At 36.0% G+C, this 18,852-nt stretch overlaps 3 protein-coding genes across 4 annotated transcripts in view; all 3 read right to left on the bottom strand.

Annotated features, from left to right (window-relative positions):
• LOC139166870 (interleukin-1 receptor type 1-like) overlaps positions 1-6,160 on the bottom strand; it is a 33,585-nt gene extending 27,425 nt beyond the window's left edge. For both annotated transcript variants that reach the window (XM_070751041.1, XM_070751042.1), the window contains exon 1: positions 5,960-6,160. The gene's annotated coding sequence lies outside the window, so the exon portion shown is untranslated. The remainder of the gene's footprint in view (positions 1-5,959) is intronic.
• Positions 1-18,852, bottom strand: part of LOC139166873 (complement factor H-like) — a 1,233,958-nt gene that overhangs the window by 628,337 nt on the left and 586,769 nt on the right. The window lies entirely within an intron of this gene.
• Positions 11,816-18,852, bottom strand: part of LOC139167364 (interleukin-1 receptor type 2-like) — a 65,987-nt gene continuing 58,950 nt past the window's right edge. The window contains exon 9 of the mRNA XM_070751836.1: positions 11,816-11,845. Coding sequence (XP_070607937.1) covers positions 11,835-11,845 — 11 coding nt within the window. The 3' untranslated portion in view covers positions 11,816-11,834. The remainder of the gene's footprint in view (positions 11,846-18,852) is intronic.

Here is an 18,852-nt window from a genome sequence, read left to right as displayed (position 1 = left end):
AAACCAAAATCTGTTAGGAAAAATGTTCTGTCGAATGTAGACCTTTAAGGAAATTCCTGACATTTTTTGATAACAAGTTTCTTCTTCAGAAAAAGGCACAAGATTAGGGGAAAGTGAATATGTAACATTGAAATTTTCAACATAAATAAAAATTAAAACATTGTGTGGTTGAATGCTTATCTTGGAATTTAAGAAAGTATATTAATGAATTTGGTGTAGTAATACCAAATTTTGGTGTAGTAATACCAATACCGAGTCTACGGAAAGGGGCGGCATACAAATCTAATAAATAAAAATAAGCAGAATTGTAAGATGGGAGAAGCTAATGAGAAAAGGCTCTCCAGATGTAAAAAGATATTAAAATGAAGGTCAATAAAAGCACAACTGAAAACAGAAACAGATGTGTAAAATGAAAACAAAAACTAAAGTATTTACACAAAAAAAGTAATGAGGTAGTAGGCAAAGAACCAAGGAAATAGACACAGAAATAACCTGGAACTCTAGACATGGTGCCAGAATGTTGAAAGAACTTCTTTAAATATGCTAATGCTAAATATTGGATAAATTATACCAGCTGTTCAACAGTGGTGGCAAAACACAAATATGTAAATATAACAGAGAAGAGACAGATATACTCAGTTTTGCCTTGAGCTTCTCCAAAAGCAGCAACAGCTTTATTACAGTTTTAGTCCAAGACAGAAATACTACAAAACAACTTAATATATTATATGTCAACTACTGTATTCTAGACATGGTATTTAAAAAATAACAGAATATGTACATTAACAAGAAAGACAAAAAGGATGCTGGTTTCTATCAAGAATCCATTATTATAAATTCCAGTAGTAAATGTGTTGGGTTCATTTGTCTACATGGCTCCTTCTTAAACTACATTTCGATGTGTCAAAGAATATACAGAGTTCGGATAAAGCAGAGAGAGTCAGTGATTTATTTGGTGGGGGGAGAGAATCCATAGAGAATCCAAGAAAGAATTCAGAGAATAAACATAGTTGATAGGAATACACTCTTCTTTGAAAGAATGTGGATGAAATCTAATTCCTTAGCTAAAACAAAAGGATTACCGTATTTCAAAATGGAAAAAAATCTGGGAAGGCATCAGAAAGTATTCTAACAATGTAAAAATGTAATTGCCCTTGTAATTATTGGAAAAGGAGGACAGTTGGTCACTACAAAGATACAGCAAGTAGCTATAGTCTGATGCAAAAGTTATTACACAGAGTAATTATACCAGTGCACTTAAATATTTGGAGAACATTGTTCAGAAGTGGGAAAATTATAGCAAAGAAACTGAAAATGAACATCAATCTTTAATCATCTATACTTTAAAAACCAAAATGATTTTAAAAATTCAGCTATAATATACAGGAACAATACAGAAAATAGCCCAAATTGTATTTGTTTCATGCTGATTCCCTTTTTTTAAAATGAAGTACTTCATTTCTGCATAATTTCCTATCTAAAATAAAACTAAAGAATAATTACAGTAGTTACTAGTTAATTAGTTAATTACCACCTACTTTTTTATATTTTTCTCTTTCATAATTTCATTTAACTATGATAGTATTTGAGATCTTGTATATGAATACAGTAACTATTTCTTTTCCATGTTTGTATTTTAGATTTTTTTTATCCCTTCCACATTATTTGTATAAATAAAGTAGCAAATCTATTAATACTCCTCCTTCTATTTCCCTACATCCCTATAGGGTGAGTTGAGTTAAGAGAGTGACTGTTACCCAGCTAGCTTCCATGTCTAAGACAGAACTAGAAGTCACCGTTTTCCGATTTCTAACCTGGCGCCTTAATCAAACAAGCTTGTGGGTTTGTTTTCTTTTTTTCTACCATTATTCTGTATTTGTAATTTCTCATCAAACTGATTAGCTTCTGTAGATTCTCATCTAGAAGATTTAAAAAATACAATAAACTGTTTCATGTTCACCATATATTATTTATTCATTTTTGTGTACCATTTTTGTAAGATCTTGTTTTCAAAAGTTCACAGATTCTGAGAAAACACAAATTTGGAAACAAATGTGTTTTTTCTATTGCAATAAGCGATCATTGACTCAAGACTCATTATGTAATATTAAAAGTGAATAAGGCACACAAGAAATCGGTACAAAATGACCCTGTGCATAATCTATGGATTACTACAATTGTAACTCATATGGGTAACATACAACTGTTTTCTATTAACAAACAGTAGGAGATTTACAATTTACATTTTCTTTATTCAATGCATGCAAGCAAACAAATGTTTAATTTAATTTAAATTGGCTTGAAGCCCCACTTTTGATATTAAGTCACAATAGGCTAAGTTCAGAAAATGTGCTACTTTGATGTACACTTACCATGATGGTAGCACAGCAAACTAAGCTATAAAACATTCATATGTAGATAATAGTTTATATTATTCCTCAAGATTTGCAGAGGCAGAGCTAAATGCAATTGTATTTTTTTTACGTACCTTTACTTTCTGGTCACTATTCTGATTTTCAATAATTCTATACATGATACTCTTCAGGCAAGAACATCAGGATATTTTCTGTAAATTGCTGGTCTTATTAACTGTAAACTTGTAAACTTTTAATAACTGGTCTTGTTGGCCAATTAATGGAATGACTGCATTTTTCAACAAGAAATGACAAGAAAATTACTACTACTACATTCATGTTGGAAGCATTTACTAAAACATTTCTGGGTTCTAAGGATTAGCTGGTGACATCACCATTGCCCAGAGGATATCTGAGGACACCAAGGGGGCTCTTTTCATATCCTTGTTATTTTCTCCCACCAAGGTGACACATATTTATCTTCTTGCACTTATATGCTTTTGAACTGCAAGGGTGGCATAAGCTGGGACAAATTGATGGGAGTTCATTCGGGTATTCGGCTTGCAATCATAGTTTTCAAACTGCCAAATTGCGAACCCCTCTATGATATTCTGAGTCAATGTCCTAGCCATAAGAGCTACTACAGCCCCTAAGAAAATAACTTACTGGTCGTTTACAATCTATCCCCCACTTTATAATCTGAATATACTACAAACATAATGCAAACATTCAGATGGAAGCAAGATGATAAATAACTCCAGAAGTTAGGAAGAAAGGGAAGCATAGCTGAATTTTAGAAAATTAATTCCTTGGATAGCATCCCAGAAGGGCCAAGAAGTATGCTTGAGAATGTTTAGATCATTGATCATTTATGGTAGAAAAATGTTTTACTGGCATCATGAAGGCAACTCTTGAATTTTAATCAAAGAGTTATATTGGTGATAGGTAAGATTCCAGGGTAGAATTGTTAAATTCCAGCCTTACATGGTACAATTATAGCCTTAATTTTAAAAATTGGTTTGCAAAAATTATCTTGGTCTGACACACTTGGACTTCAGTGGTGTGCTGGGGGGGAATTCTGCAAAATAAGCAGAGCTAAAAGATATATTAATAATTCAATCTAATTAAACATGTACTTTATCTTAAGTCGATCTCGTTCAAATAAACAAAATGATGCCTCTATACATAGATATCACCCAATGAAGTTTGCTGTATTATTGAACCCCCCCCCCCCCGAAAAAACAAAAGGTATAGGAATCCAATTGCAGCACTGAAGGCATGGCTAGGTGCCTATTGTGGAACAGATCATGAACTGCTGGAGAGGAGGAAGAGGAGATATTGTACAGAAGGGATGTCAAGATTCAAGATATCTTAGAAACTATTCCCTATTTACAAAAACAACTAGTACTAGATGTTAGATCAGCACATTGGTCATTACAAAGTCAGAAGCTACCGGAGTTAATTCAATACCCGCTGAAATATACAGTAGCAAGCAACAGAAGAATCCATAAAACTTCTAACCAGGTAACACAGTGGCCAACTGACTGAAAGGATTAAATCAGTATGTCAATACCATAAAAAGAGAGGTATCCTTAATTACACATGCTAACAAAATAGTGCTTATCATAATCCAACACAGATTGAAGCCCTACATGGAAAAAGAGGCGCCATATGCTCCAACTGGCTTTAGAAAAGGCTAAGGAATATGAAATATTGCTGATATGTGCTGCATCATTGATAATGCCAACGAATACTAAAAATAACATAATACAGTGAAACACATTGGGTCTATATTGGCAAAGGAGTGTGATAATGTTAATATTTTCTCCATCTTTACTCAATCTATGCTGAATACATATTATGGGAAGCTGTATTTGAAAAAGAGAAACATAGTCTTAAAATTGAGAGAAAAAAACTTCAATAACCTACCCAGGGGTAGGCAAACTTGGCTCTTCTATGACCTGTGGACTTCAACTCCCAGAATTACTGAGTCAATCATACCAGCTCATGAATTCTGGGAGTTGAAGTCCACAGGTCATAGAAGAGCCAACTTTGCCTATCCCTGACCTACCCTATGTTGATGATTGCACCATGATAGCCATATACAAAAAATAAAGAAAGAAAAGAAAGAAACCCTTCAGGCAATGGTTTCAAAACCAGGTAATAGGTAACATTTATTAAAATCCAATTATGTTCTATATACACTTTTCAATTGTTAATCAATATGTTTGATTACAGTTAAGTATTTCATTGTTGATATAGGAATAAGCATTAAATGTCAGCCAATAAATTATCATAATCTCAGCCTGGAGACATGGAATTTCTATCCTGGGCAACTGCATAAAAAATAAAAATATTTATTGGCTTTCCAAGGAATATTGTAATAATAAATTTGGGTCTCACTTCCACCAGGCATACTGGCAATACAGTACTGTATTTCTAAAAATCATCCATTAACAATGCAATCATGAATATAAACATGTCTGGAATAAACTTATATCTATCGTAAGATAAAATACAGAAAATAGTATAAGGGCAGACTGGATGGACCATGAGGTCTTTTTCTGCTGTCAATCTTCTATGTTTCTATAATCATTGGCTTTTCTAGGGTACAATATTGCCAACTAAGAATAGTTTCTTCCATCTTCAGTTATTTTTTCTTCACCCCATTTATTTGCCTTTTACCAGACAAATGAGAAATAATTTCTCCTTTCCAACATGCCAAACATTTCACCATTTTTATATAACTCCAGATTTGCAAATTCGAACTCAAGGAATCAATAAAACCACAACCCACATGTCACATTGGAAAAATAAACCTGGAAATGACTCTCTATAAACAACTTCGGCCAACTTTACGAGGACTCCGCACCATGTGGTAGAATTAGTCAGAACCTCGCATTCCCCCTTTTTGACTAGAGAGAAACAATTAAAAGGAAGATATCCCTGGATTTGCCGGGCTGTCACTTTTGGGAACGCAGATGTTATTCTTTGACCGTCTGTAAAGGCAAAATCAACATTTACACTCACGCCAGATCGAAGCCGCGGCCAGCGGACTTTAGCCATTAAGAAACCAAGAAATCAATGGGTCGAGAAAACGACAGCAAGGGCCAGTGCCCGGTAAGAAATACCCAAGAGTAAAAAGTGTCATTCTACACCTTTTTTTAAAAATGCATCGAATCCTCTTTAGAAGAGCCGGAGGTGGAACTGGAAACGCGCCCTGTTGCGCACGTCAGGTGCCCCCGCTTTGCCAAGGCGCCTTTGGCGGAGAAGCAAAAAAGGTGAAGACAAGTCGCTCCAGCCAGTTGCTGACAGGTCCGGGCCAGAGAAGGGAAGAAGTGCCGGCATCCACGGAATGACTCACTCCCTTTCGGGCGGGTGAGACGGGAAGGGGGAAACCGAGGACGAATTATCCGCCGCAAGTCCCTGTCTCCCCTCGAGCTGAAGAAAGGTCTCGGGACCGCTTATTGCGACGCGCTTCCCACCCACCAGTTCCCGCCCAAACACCTCAGCCAAATGGTCCGCCGGCGCGCAAAATGGAGCCCCGCTCTCCCGAAAAATATCCTAACCGCCCCCCCGCCCCCCCGCCATGTTTCTGGCCTTACCCGAACAAGCAGGACAAGCCGCCTCTTCACCTGGGTTACCCCAGGCGGCCACTATCCCAAGCACTATTCTCGCCTCAGGCAGGGAACCGCGAGGAAAAGCTCCGCCCCGAGAATTATCTCAAGCCTCGCTCCCGCCAGCTTGACGGCGCGCGGGGGTGGCGGCGGGGGTGGTGAAGGATTGAAAGCTGCGCGGTCGGCGGAGGTCCAGAACGTTTCGGAGGCGGAGAGGCTGGAGGACGGAGGCGACGGTGGCCAAGCTAATGACCCGCCTCTTAGGAAGCGATCCAGGCTCAAAACTTTAACCTTAGACTGTCCACAGCCGACCTCTCCCAGTTTCTAAGAGGTCTGTAAGGGGCCGGCGTATTTATTTATTTATATTTGTTTGTTTTTGTCAAGTACATATTGGTGGTATACAAAGATATAATAATATTTATATACATGATACAGTACTAGTAAAAGAAACACGACGAAGGCACGCTGGTGCACTTATGCACGCCCCTTACTGACCTCTTAGGAATCGGGAGAGGTCAACAGTGGATAGTCTAAGAGTGAAATTTTGGGAGTTAAGTGATGATACTAGAGAGTCTGGTAGTGAGTTCCATTCATCAACTACTCGGTTACTAAAGTCGTATTTCCTGCAGTCGAGTTTAGAGCGGTTTACTTTTTTTGTATCTGTTGTGTGCTCCAGTGTTGTTGTGGTTGAAGCTGAAGTAGTCATTGACAGGAAGGACGTTGTAGCAGGTGATTTTATGGGTTATGCTTAGGTCGTGTTTAAGGGGATGTAGTTTTAAGCTTTCTAAACCTAGGATTGTAAGTCTAGTTGTGTGCAGTGTTTCCCAACCTTGGCAACTTGAAGATATTTGGACTTCAACTCCCAGAATTCCCCAGCCAGCAAATGCTGGCTAGGGAATTCTGGGAGTTGAAGTCCAGATATCTCCAAGTTGCCAAGATTGGGAAACACTGGTATAGGGTATTCTGTTGCGAGTGGAGGAGTGGAGGGGCTCTTCTAGTAAAGTATCTCTGGACATTTTCTGGAGTGTTTATGACTGAAATGCGGTGTGGGTTCCAGACAGATGAGCTGTATTCAAGGATTGGTTTGATGAAAGTTTTGTATGCTCTGGTTAGTAGTGCGAATGGTGCATAAGCGCACCACTGTGCCTAACGTCTCTGTCCCACTATCCTAATGTCCTCTTTAATCGTTACTTTTTACTTACGCTTATTACAAACTTTTTTTACAAAAAAAATCCTATACATTTTTGACGAATAATAATAATAAATTTAAATAAATAAATAAATAAATATCTGCCCCTCCCAGATGTAACTTCAGAGAAATTTACATCTGAGAAAGAGATAAACTTGTCAAAGCAGGACCAGGTTGTCCTTTGAAATGACTACAGTATTTTTAAAATCTCCTGTCTTTATCAAATGGGATTGGGCGGATTTCAATTGCTCCCATAAAATAAATACACCTAAAATTTCATGGAGGACTTGAACCTGTTTACAAGTTCAAGATAAGGACATCCCAGTTTCAAAATGATAAACACAATCAGGCCTAGGGTGGCAAATTGTTTCCGCCGCATAAACATGCTGGCATGTCAATTTTGTCATGTCATGGGTGTAAATTTTGAGAATAAATCTAAAGACATAAAACAGCTGCATAACCCTTCAATTCGCTTTGCAATTGTTATTTCTGTTAAAGCTCAATATATAAAAAAAAGTCATCCAACCCTGTGAGGTTTCAAACTTCAGCCTGTGGAACCAGTTAGTTAAGAATTTCCCAGAATCTTAAATTAGGAGGCAAAGTGATAGAAAATTGGCTGCGTTTCTCTGGGTTTTTTTTTTTCTTTTAAATTTCTCATTGAGTCCATCAAGTTCTGACAAAACCCTGGGAAATTGTTGAGAAGTCTTATCTACTTTTCAGGACAAGTTCTTGCTGTATTACCAGATTGAATTTATGCTGTTTACATCTCTTTAATACAAAACTTCTGTTCCATCTTTTGTTTTTTAAAAATGAAAGCCTTGCTTTTCCATTCTTTTATATTTAACTATGGATGTTCATAAGTGAGAATCTTCCTGATATTTTTCCATATATGGTTAACTATTTAATCCTAGGCATTTGTATCTGCAAAACTGTCATGGGGGCAAAGTGGTAGAATACTTACTTACTTTTGCCTAATTTCTAAACTGGAAATAGACTATCAGAACAATCCAGGATGGCACACAAGACGGACAATGTGAGAAAGTATCCTACTTTTTGACATTATATTAGCCAGGTTTACTATGGTTTGCTTCCTTTAGGCCTAACACCACAGCCTCTGTGACTTGTAATTAGTGGTTCATAACTTGTTTATTCAGTGACCAACTGATGGTTCCTAAAGGAGTTGAATTGCTTGCTTCTGATAGTCCTTCTTTAGCATGAGTTTGCTGTTTTGAACTTGGTGCAAATAAATTATTTTGCCCGTGATCTCAGCCAAGCCACCATAGATCCTGGAGTAGTCTCAAGTGACCAGTTCATGCATAAAGAAAATAGCTTATTAGTCCAGCCCATTCTCATAAAAAGGTAATGCATTTGAATGTTTACTGAGAAAAATCTCAATATTGTAACAGGACAAATCTGCCAGGCTACCAAGTTATTCCACCTATTGAAAGCTGTGCATTTGGTATATTATGTCTTTTTTCCCCCAAAACATCTTAATTATAGTTTCACCTGAACTTGGAGAAAGTGTGGGGGGGGGGAGTTTTTATTAATACATATAGGACAGACTATTGCAATGGGTTACATATTTATCTGATAATTATTCTGCTAGTTAGATATAGTCAACTTGCATCTAATACATATTGTGTTATTTTTACAGTATATGCATTGGATTTTTAAAATCAAATATTAAACTGCTTAGTGCGTCAGTGACTACATATGGACAGTAGTAAAATTATTAATAAGATTTTAGAAATAGCACTAATGTGGTGTATTTAATTAAAATTTATTGAACTTAGATGAGACAACTAGATGGCCAGCCATTTGAATGGCAAATACAGTATACTGATTTTAAGTTCAGTGCTGGAATTTCCACTTACCGAAATGATAGATTATAATTTTTCACCCAAATAATGTAATACAACTACTAAGATCAAACTAACTAGTTACACAAATGCAAACAGTCAGGGTCATAAAGGTAGACAAATTAGAAATACCTTCATTGTGTCTAAGATTACAGATATTTTTTTGAATAAACTTTGAAGTATCAGTGAGATGATAAATAAAAATTCTTAGTTTGAGTGAGACAAAATCTGAAGGAATGTTGGGAAGCAGTAAAGCTTGTCTATATCAGCTTTTATCAGTTGCCAGCATAGCGTATCCCACCAGCTCATCCAACTTGCAGTTGCCTCAGTGCTGTTTTTTACTTAAATAAGTAGACAGCATTATTATCAATGGCAGCTAGTATTCAATGCTACAATAGAATTTTCAGAAGTAAGTGAAACTCAGATTTTATTTCCAGAAGCCATGAATTCTAACTTTGGGCAAATAGACAAGAACAATTTGGCTTTATTAAAAAAAAAAGAAATCATATGTCTATTTTTTACCTCAGTAAACAAAGATCAAAAGTATCAGGCTGCATCTGGGAATATGCCTGATTTACACACAGTTTTTTTGAAAATGTCACAGAGAAATGGAACAAGAGGTTGTGGACTGATTTTAGCTAGTGTCAATTTACAGCAGTTCTGAAAATCTTTTATTATTATTATTACAAATGTGCCAGTGTTTTCTTCCTGAAGATTTAAAGCTAAGGAAATATACCAACATTTCTGTAAGATACCCAATTCTTCTGCCAAAGAGGCTCCTGTAAGCAGCATACAAACCTCCATAATTATACAGCTCCTGCCCTGAAACTTGCAATCTAAAATTGCATGAATCATACTGTTAGAAAAATAATTTCATGGAGAAAAGCTATCAAGCTTGGGAATATGGATTCTCACTTGATTGCTTAAAGTTTTCACTGCATGTATTATGTGTATGGACTCCTTCCTTTTTCCTGATTTGGATTGTGGTTGTTTGTTTGTTTCCTGTTATAGGACTAAATAGTAGATCTGGATGAGAAAATAGTTGATAATTAACATTTTAATAGGTTTTGCAAATATGGCTTTAGGCTATATGTGGTCTGATGAACCTTGATTCTGTTACCAAAGTGATTGCCAAAGTTTCCTATTGAAGGACTGATTGATATCTATCAGCTATCACTTATATATGGGATCCAACTTCAAAGATATTTTGAAGCACAATTTATTTCAGTAATTTCTCCTATAAACCCTAATAGTCCTACGTATTCCTTTTGAATTTAACTGTTAGTCCATAATGAATTCTCAATCACTTTGTGGAATGTTCCAGATACTGAAGATTATTCTATAATTTATTATGTTGTCAGTAGTTAAATCCTGGAATTATAATTTTCCCAGTTCCTTTTAAGATGCTTTGTAACTTGGTATTGCCACATGTATACTGTATGTATTTTTAAATACAATGATAATTGGCATGTTGCATTCTAGAATGTTCCATTAATTTTTTACATGGTAAAAAAAACACATAACCAATACTTTTGCAGTTGCACATGAAATCCATACTTTTTAAAATTTAAAATTCCAATGTATTTTTTCCTATTCAGTATAGTCTTGTTTTATCATCTGCCCCAACAATTTTCCTACAACTACCTATTGTATTGCCAATGGTCTCTCCCTGTGAAGGAGATGGGTGTTTCAAAATGTGAAAAACAGATAAATAAAATATCTCTTTTTCTTAGTTATTTAAATTATCATTTCATGACACTAAAAGCCCATATTGTTCTGTTGATAACAATATGGAACCAGTCTGTCATGGTCTTTTTCAAAACATTTTTGGCTAATGGTCTTTCTTCCAACTAGGCCTGGACTGCTAAACCTTTACAGTATATCTTTGGTGTTAATGTTTTTCATGGATTCATTACTGTGGATTTTTCACATTATCTATACCTCTGTCTGAAGGCTTCCACACCAACACTTTTACCATAGGTGGCATAACCTTTGACAAATAGCTAAACCAATGTATCTAGCCATCTGCAAAGTAACCTTTCTTGAGTTCCATCATACCTTAAGGAGAGCAACTAAGAATGTTTTCCCTTGTGATATTTTCTGAAAACAAGTAAAGAAAGTGGTGGAAATTCACTGATTTTATCCTTAATTTCATCAATACACTGTAAATAAGGATAGCACCGTCCTATGGAAAGTAGTGGCAGCAAATACTATGTCAAAGGAGTTTTGGGCCAACTCATGCACCAGTGGATAGCTCTTTAAACTAGACCTTCAGAAAGAAGCCAAGTTATTGCATTGTTCATTGAAGAGTAAAACACTTCCAAAGATCCTCAGAGCTTTTATTCAACAACAAGGGGGTTCCTTTACCTATCATAAAAAATGACAATAATTAATCTTACAATATAATCAAGCAGTCTTAAGGATGCAGAAAATCTCAATGGGTACATGAACAAAAAGCAATCGCTACAGTATTTGGAACCATAAGAGTTTGACGCCTTCCAACTGAATTTTTTAAAATATACATCTTAAGGTGGTGGAGAAACTAAATGGTTTTAATCATATTTTATCACATTCTGTTCCCAAACATATACAATCTGAGACAGAACATCTTGGTTTAATTTCTGCGAAATTCAGTATGATTCAGTCCCTTGCCTGAAAATTCAATTAAAGTTTAGTGAAAAATAAAAGTGCTTTGCCTATGGAGCTCTGGTTTTCCATGTCTTGTTGTGAAACCAGGAATTGTCAAGCTGGATTGTTTCTAAAATAAATTTGTATTAAATTGAATTTCACATCAACCTCTTGTCAATTTGTGCTCTCAGCTTATACCTAAAGGAGAGGAGAGAGAAAACAAACAGAATATAAAAGGTAATGAAGACCAGAGATGGTCAACTTTCACCACACAATGTTTCCAACAGACATTCTGAGATGTCAAAAATTGCAGTAAAATATATTTAGTGTACTGTATATGTAATAAAACTCATGTTTAAATAACACATTTTTCCAAAGAAATGTATTCCATATAAAGCTACTCCATGTTTAGGATTAAGAAATTGTCATTATACTTCGATATCCATGCTTGCATTTCAGCCTAATGAATGTGCATGGGCTAGACTATGCAATTTGGATGTATGCATGTATTGCATTGGAAGTGACTATTGGTACTTGACGTTGCAAGGAGAAATGAGTTTGCCATCATGTATACACTGAAGGGAAACAATACAGAAAAGTGAAATGTTTGTTCCAATTTCGAAGTACCTTGTGACGTCCGTGTCTTTAACAAAAATATGACATAATTAATCCTACAGAAAAGGATTAAATAAAAAAATGTTTCCTAATATATATTTCATTGTATCCAGAAAGATATAAAATGTGACTAATATTTGAGCATATGCAAACACTCTTTGGTAAATGATTCCTCAGTTTTTTATTTGTGTTGTTTTTAATGGAACAACATGAAACTAAGCAAACAGTCTATGACCACATATTCTCAAGGGTCGAGATTTACAGTAATTCCTTCCTTATTACAAAATAAGTATCTCATCTGCCAAGTTTGTACAACATTCTAATTCTGTCTTTAAACATTTAACTCTAAATTTACTAGCAATTTTTAAAGTATGACAAGCCAAAAGGAAAGACATGGTTCTATGGTAGTTTTGCTACCATGGCCCTTTTATGACTTGTGGACTTCAACTCCCAGAATTCCTGCTGGCTCACATTTGTGCGAGATAATACATGTTAGAGAACATTTCAAAAAGAAACAAAGAGCCCCAGCATTTTTACTTAGCAACATCCCAAGCATTGAAATTCTTGTTTCCTATGATATTAATCAGGGATGGTTTTTTACTTGCCTTCCCTACCAGTTGGAAAATATGAGCATGCATGCACTCTCTCTTGCTTCACTTGCATATGCCGTCTCCGTGCATATGCACAGCCGCCCATGTATGTGTTATACTCATGTGCACATCTTCTGCACATGAACCCAGCCTCAAAAATATGCTAAAGAGGAGTGTCATAGAGCCAGGGCAGGTGGGCAGGCCCACCCACAATTTCCACCACTGGTTCGGGCAAACAAGTCCGAACCAGCAGAATGCCACCTCTGCTATTAATGAAAATTTTACAATAAAAATTGGTTGGATCGATAATGCAGTTGACTTCCTCTGTTGTTTTTTATTTTTAAGGTTGTTTTGTTTTTGGATTTTTCTAGAGAAATGCTAAAGTTATCCCAGAGCCAAAGCAACATAAGACAGAAAAAGAGCATACACGTATGAAAGATTGAGCTGTGAAGCAGCAGACTCTTTTCCCCAGTGTATCATGCTCCCGTCATTTAATCGTTAGCACTTGAGATGATTTTAATGAAAACCTTTACTATTAAATTCAATAATGTTTTTAAACTCTAGTTTTGCAAACCCCCCTTTTGTAGCGATCTTGTATTATGCAACTCTTAGAAACAGGGTTGTTTTTTTCATTGTTGCATGTTTTATCTGGAAAGCATTCGTAGCCATTTGGCTTGCTCAATAGTGTGGTAAAGTTTACCTCTGTTTCCTTAACAATTATTTTAAATAACCAAATAATCCAGTTCCTGTTACATGCAAATATTTCTTGAAATCAACCTAAAGATTAAGATACAGCATTTCCTTAAACAGCAATATTTTAATTGGAAGAATTACAGAATATCAGCAGTGAAACTGAAAAAGATTTTTACTTCGTGCCCATCAGTTTTATCAAAATAAAAGAACGGAAACAAACAAAAAGCCTTGAAAGGATTATAATGGTAATGGTGATGGGAACCCAGCAGTGTGATTATTGGAAAAAATATGTTGCTTGGGTTTTCAAAAATAAATCAGTTATTAAATGCTGCCACCATAAAGGAAAATAGCTGTTGTGCTAATGTTTCTCTTTTACTAGTATCATATATATAAATATTCTTTATATCTTTGTATACCACCATGCACTTCAGAAAACAAACAAACTAATAAGTAATCTTATAAAGAAATCTCAGACTTCTTAAATATGCCAAGGGAGTCAGGTCCAATCTGCTTCATTCTTATTTATCCCCACAGATGTGTGGAGCAGGATGATAGCTGAAAATTTGGTTATTCTCTTAGCTCATTGGTACCTACTTTTATCCACTCTCCCTAGAGACTTCCTGAGCACCTGAGACAACTATTGGGATGCTACATAAAACTGAAGGGACTTTAAATCACCCCTACAATACAGCTTCAGAAAGTAATGGCTTAATGATTGTTAGATTTTCTAACAGTGGCTGGGCATCTTCAGTCTCCTCTAGTTCTTGGCCTGATACTAAAGAGGAATGTGGCATACATAAATCATCATTTCTCTGTAATAATGATGCGTTTTAAGTGAAATTTGGCTTCCTGTTATGGTGAATGAAACAGATGGCTTTGCTTGCATACTGCTGTTGTTCAAAAATAAGGTAGAGACTTGCTGACCTTTAAAGCTTCTGAGATTTCACCACCACCCAGCCAAAACAATCAGTATTTTTTTCTTCTATGACATCAGAAAGGGCAATTGTGTGAAATGTGAACAGCTATGTAGTATGGACACAGCAACTCAGAAGAATATGATGGGTACAACAACACTTCTTTCCTTTTATCTAATTGTATATACTTTGTAATAAATTAATTGATTGAAGAAATACTACAAGAAGCAATAATGATAGCTAACCAAGTATCTAATGTGAAACAATTCTACCTGTATAGCATTGGACAGGGCTGGCTAGGTATTCTGGAAGATAAAAACCAGATAGCCTTTCCACCATATTATCTCCTAGAAAAGATACGTGAACTTCATAATTGTAAGATCTTACTTCATAACTAACAATTATCTGCTGCATCTAATAGCAGAAACCTGGTCTGGTATAATAAAGTTTCATAATAGTATTTCCACAATGAGTTCTTCATCCTCTGCTACCTTATTCTCTAAAATAGTTAGGTTGGAAAGAAGAAGTTACAATTAAAATTATAAAGAAAAGCTGTGGTCTTTTAAAAACAGTAAAACTTTGGATAGCATGTCATATACAGGGAAAACCAGCTTGTTGATTAGGTCATAAGAAACCAAGAATGTAAATAGAATTTATCACTCAGTCTTTTAAAATGTTCATAACAAAACTAAGTAGGATATGCGGAAATTAAGGTTTAATAGATAACTTCTCATTCTTCAGTTGTTTTTAATTAGTTAGAATTATATCAAGTTTTAGTTTATCTGGGATTTCTATGAATGTATCAGAAAATCTAGGCTAGAAAACCATGCCACAAGATTCATCAAGAATTCATTGCAGTATAATTTAACTACCATTTGTTCTGTTTTTTTTAAATTTATATCCTGCATTCTGCTTAAAATTTTAAATGGATTTATCATTTGTTAGCTTCCTTTGAATCCATTTAAAATTCCATAACACTTTAGTTAATACTATGCATATTGTTTTTAAAAGATGGAAAGTATTACATCTTGGGGTGGGGAGGTGTACAAAAAGAGTCCTCATTAGGAACCACAATTGGGATTAGCATTTTTCTTGTTCAGCAAAATACAGTACTGTAGTTGCTAAAACTATCCTTATGTTAATTTAGTTTTCCTTTGCTTTACAGACCTGCAGATTGTAAATGCAAGGATTGGTTATAAAGTTCCCTTTTCCTCACTATTATAACTGCAAGCATGTTGTTAAATGAGACATTTGCCAAACAAGGACTACCAGTAATTCCTTAGCAGCTTTCATAGATTCACAAAAATCTGAAGAACAGTTCTATTGTGTTATTTAGCCCACAGCTTCCTAAAGGCTTTAAAGCAGTGTTTCCCAACCTTGGCAATTTGAAGATAGCGTTCGCTGGCTGGGGAATTCTGGAAGGTGAAGTCCAAATATCTTCAAGTTGCCAAGGTTGGGAAACACTGCTTTAAAGCAATTTCTTTGATTTTTTCCTAAGGTCTGCATAACCCTTTTTTTCTTCAAATAATCTTGGTTTCCAGCAAAGTCTGATGTTAGGTTGTTGCAAACACTGTCCTGCTTATTTAATATTCTATTTCCTCTCTTTGTTGACCTTCCAAGTAGACAACACATGACAAGATGAATGGATTTTATTTTATTGTAAGGCTACCTTAACAAAATCTGGCAAATCTAAAAGGACAAACCTCCTGCCATTTCTTATGAATCAGGGTGGAAACTTTCTAAATTTCTTTCTTGAACCACTATTCAGTTGCAGGCTTATCCCCCTTTTATCTGATTGTTCCCTAGGCATCATTTCCGCATGCCCCATTCCTTTTTCCAAAGTCATTCTCACATTCTATTTTTATAGAATAGAAATTGGACTTGGGCCTGCAGTTCGAGTTTCCTTTTGAAGGGAACTAAGTTATTAATTGCCACTTAAGGTTCAAGAGTTTCGTTTAAGGAAGAACATGGTTTTTGGTGGAGGCAGTGAAGAAATGAAATACGTTTTTCACAAACTTGCATTATTTATTCATTCGCTCAGGTAACCTTCCTGAAACTATAGATATAAATTTAGATATTGATATCTACAAATAATTTATTTGTTGCATTTTTGACTAATTGAGAAGAGCATAGTGATTATATAATTGATGCCATTTTCTGCGTATGCTGCTATCTCCTATCGGTATTTCAGACAATGTTTAAGAAGCACAGCATAGGGGAATGTACAAGAAATTCACAAAAAATCACATTTTAAAAGGTGAATTTATTTTCTAACCAGGAAGATTAAGAAATGTATGCAAGTCTTTACACAAAATGTAGGCAAACCTATCGATTTTTGCAGAACCTTTTCATTAAAAAGTAGTAGTGCAATGACATTAAAAACAGACCAAAATAGTAATTTATAATAATGTGCGCAACTTTTAATTGCTTGGAGAAGTATCTCAGAGCCTTTCATTATTTTCACATAACCACAGGATAATCGCTCCCTCGCAGATTTAGAACAGCCAGGCCTTCCTACAAAGTGCTGGTAAAATTCTTTCAAAACGTGGCACCTGGCGGAGCGCTTTGAAAACTCTGCAGCTGAAGGCACATGTGGGTGTAGAGTTCTAAAAAAAAAGGCTTCAGCCCTACCTACTGATCTTGCCAGTGCACATTTGGAGAGCTGGCCAAACCTGTGCATCTAAATATCTGCCAACATGACTCCCAGCAATGCCCTGATTGGCACTGGATCTCCTGCCAGCTGATAGAAACATAGAAACATAGAAGTCTGACGGCAGAAAAAGACCTCCTGGTCCATCTAGTCTGCCCTTATACTATTTTCTGTATTTTATCTTAGGATGGATATGTGTTTATCCCAGGCATGTTTAAATTCAGTTACTGTGGATTTATCTACCACATCTGCTGGAAGTTTGTTCCAAGGATCTACTACTCTTTCAGTAAAATAATATTTTCTCATGTTGCTTTTGATCTTTCCCCCAACTAACTTCAGATTGTGTCCCCTTGTTCTTGTGTTCACTTTCCTATTAAAAACACTTCCCTCCTGGACCTTATTTAACCCTTTAATATATTTAAATGTTTCGATCATGTCCCCCCTTTTTCTTCTGTCCTCCAGACTATACAGATTGAGTTCATTAAGTCTTTCTTGATACGTTTTATGCTTAAGACCTTCCACCATTCTTGTAGCCCGTCTTTGGACCTGTTCAATTTTGTCAATATCTTTTTGTAGGTGAGGTCTCCAGAACTGAACACAGTATTCCAAATGTCTCACCAGCATTCTATATAGCGGGATCATAATCTCCCTCTTCCTGCTTGTTATACCTCTAGCTATGCAGCCAAGCATCCTACTTGCTTTCCCTACTGCCTGACTGCACTGTTCACCCATTTTGAGACTGTCAGAAATCACTACCCCTAAATCCTTTTCCTTTGAAGTATTTGCTAACACAGAACTGCCAATACAATACTCAGATTGAGGATTCCTTTTCCCCAAGTGCATTATTTTACATTTGGAAACATTAAACTGCAGTTTCCATTGCTTTGACCATTTATCTAGTAAAGCTAAATCATTTACCATATTACAGACGCCTCCAGGAATATCAACCCTATTGCACACTTTAGAGTCATCGGCAAATAGGCAAACCTTCCCTACCAAACCTTCCCCTATGTCACTCACAAACATATTAAAAAGAATAGGAACCAGAACAGACCCTTGTGGCACACCGCTTGTAACCTGACTCTGCTCAGAATACTCGCTGTTAACAATAACTCTCTGATGTCTACGCTTCAGCCAGCTGCAAATCCATTGAACTATCCAGGGATTAAGTCCAATCTTCACTAATTTATCTATCAGCTCTTTATGTGGAACCGTATCAAAGGCTTTGCTGAAGTTCAGGTAGGCAATATCCACGGCACCACCTTCATCCAACACCTTTGTGACATAGTCAAAGAAATCAATGAGATTAGTCTGACATGATTTGCCTTCAGTAAAGCCATGCTGATTTTGGGTCCAATAAGTTATTGTTTTTTAGGTGCTGATTTATCCTCTTTTTGAGTAGAGTCTCCATCATTTTAACTACCACTGATGTCAAGCTAACTGGCCTGTAGTTACCAGCTTCTTCTCTACTGCCCTTCTTGTGGATAGGCACAACACTGGCCATTCTCCAATCCTCAGGAACTTCTCCTGTTAACAAGGATTGGTTAAACAAATCAGTCAGGGGGGTAGCAATGACAGATCTGAGTTCTTTAAGAACTCTGGGGTGGATGCCATCTGGACCCATTGCCTGATGATGTGAAGAAAAGAATAGGCAGCAGCATAGCCAGGTGGTTTAACCACAGATTGTATCAAGATGATGTCAGCATTCCAAGTAAGGCAGCCACAGAAATCAGAACTCTGAGA

The sequence above is a fragment of the Erythrolamprus reginae genome, chromosome 4 (assembly GCF_031021105.1).
Source record: "Erythrolamprus reginae isolate rEryReg1 chromosome 4, rEryReg1.hap1, whole genome shotgun sequence".
NCBI classification, from domain to species: domain Eukaryota; kingdom Metazoa; phylum Chordata; class Lepidosauria; order Squamata; family Dipsadidae; genus Erythrolamprus; species Erythrolamprus reginae.
The sequence above is the reverse complement of the archived record's forward strand: the minus strand, read 5'-3'. Positions and strand labels throughout refer to the sequence as shown.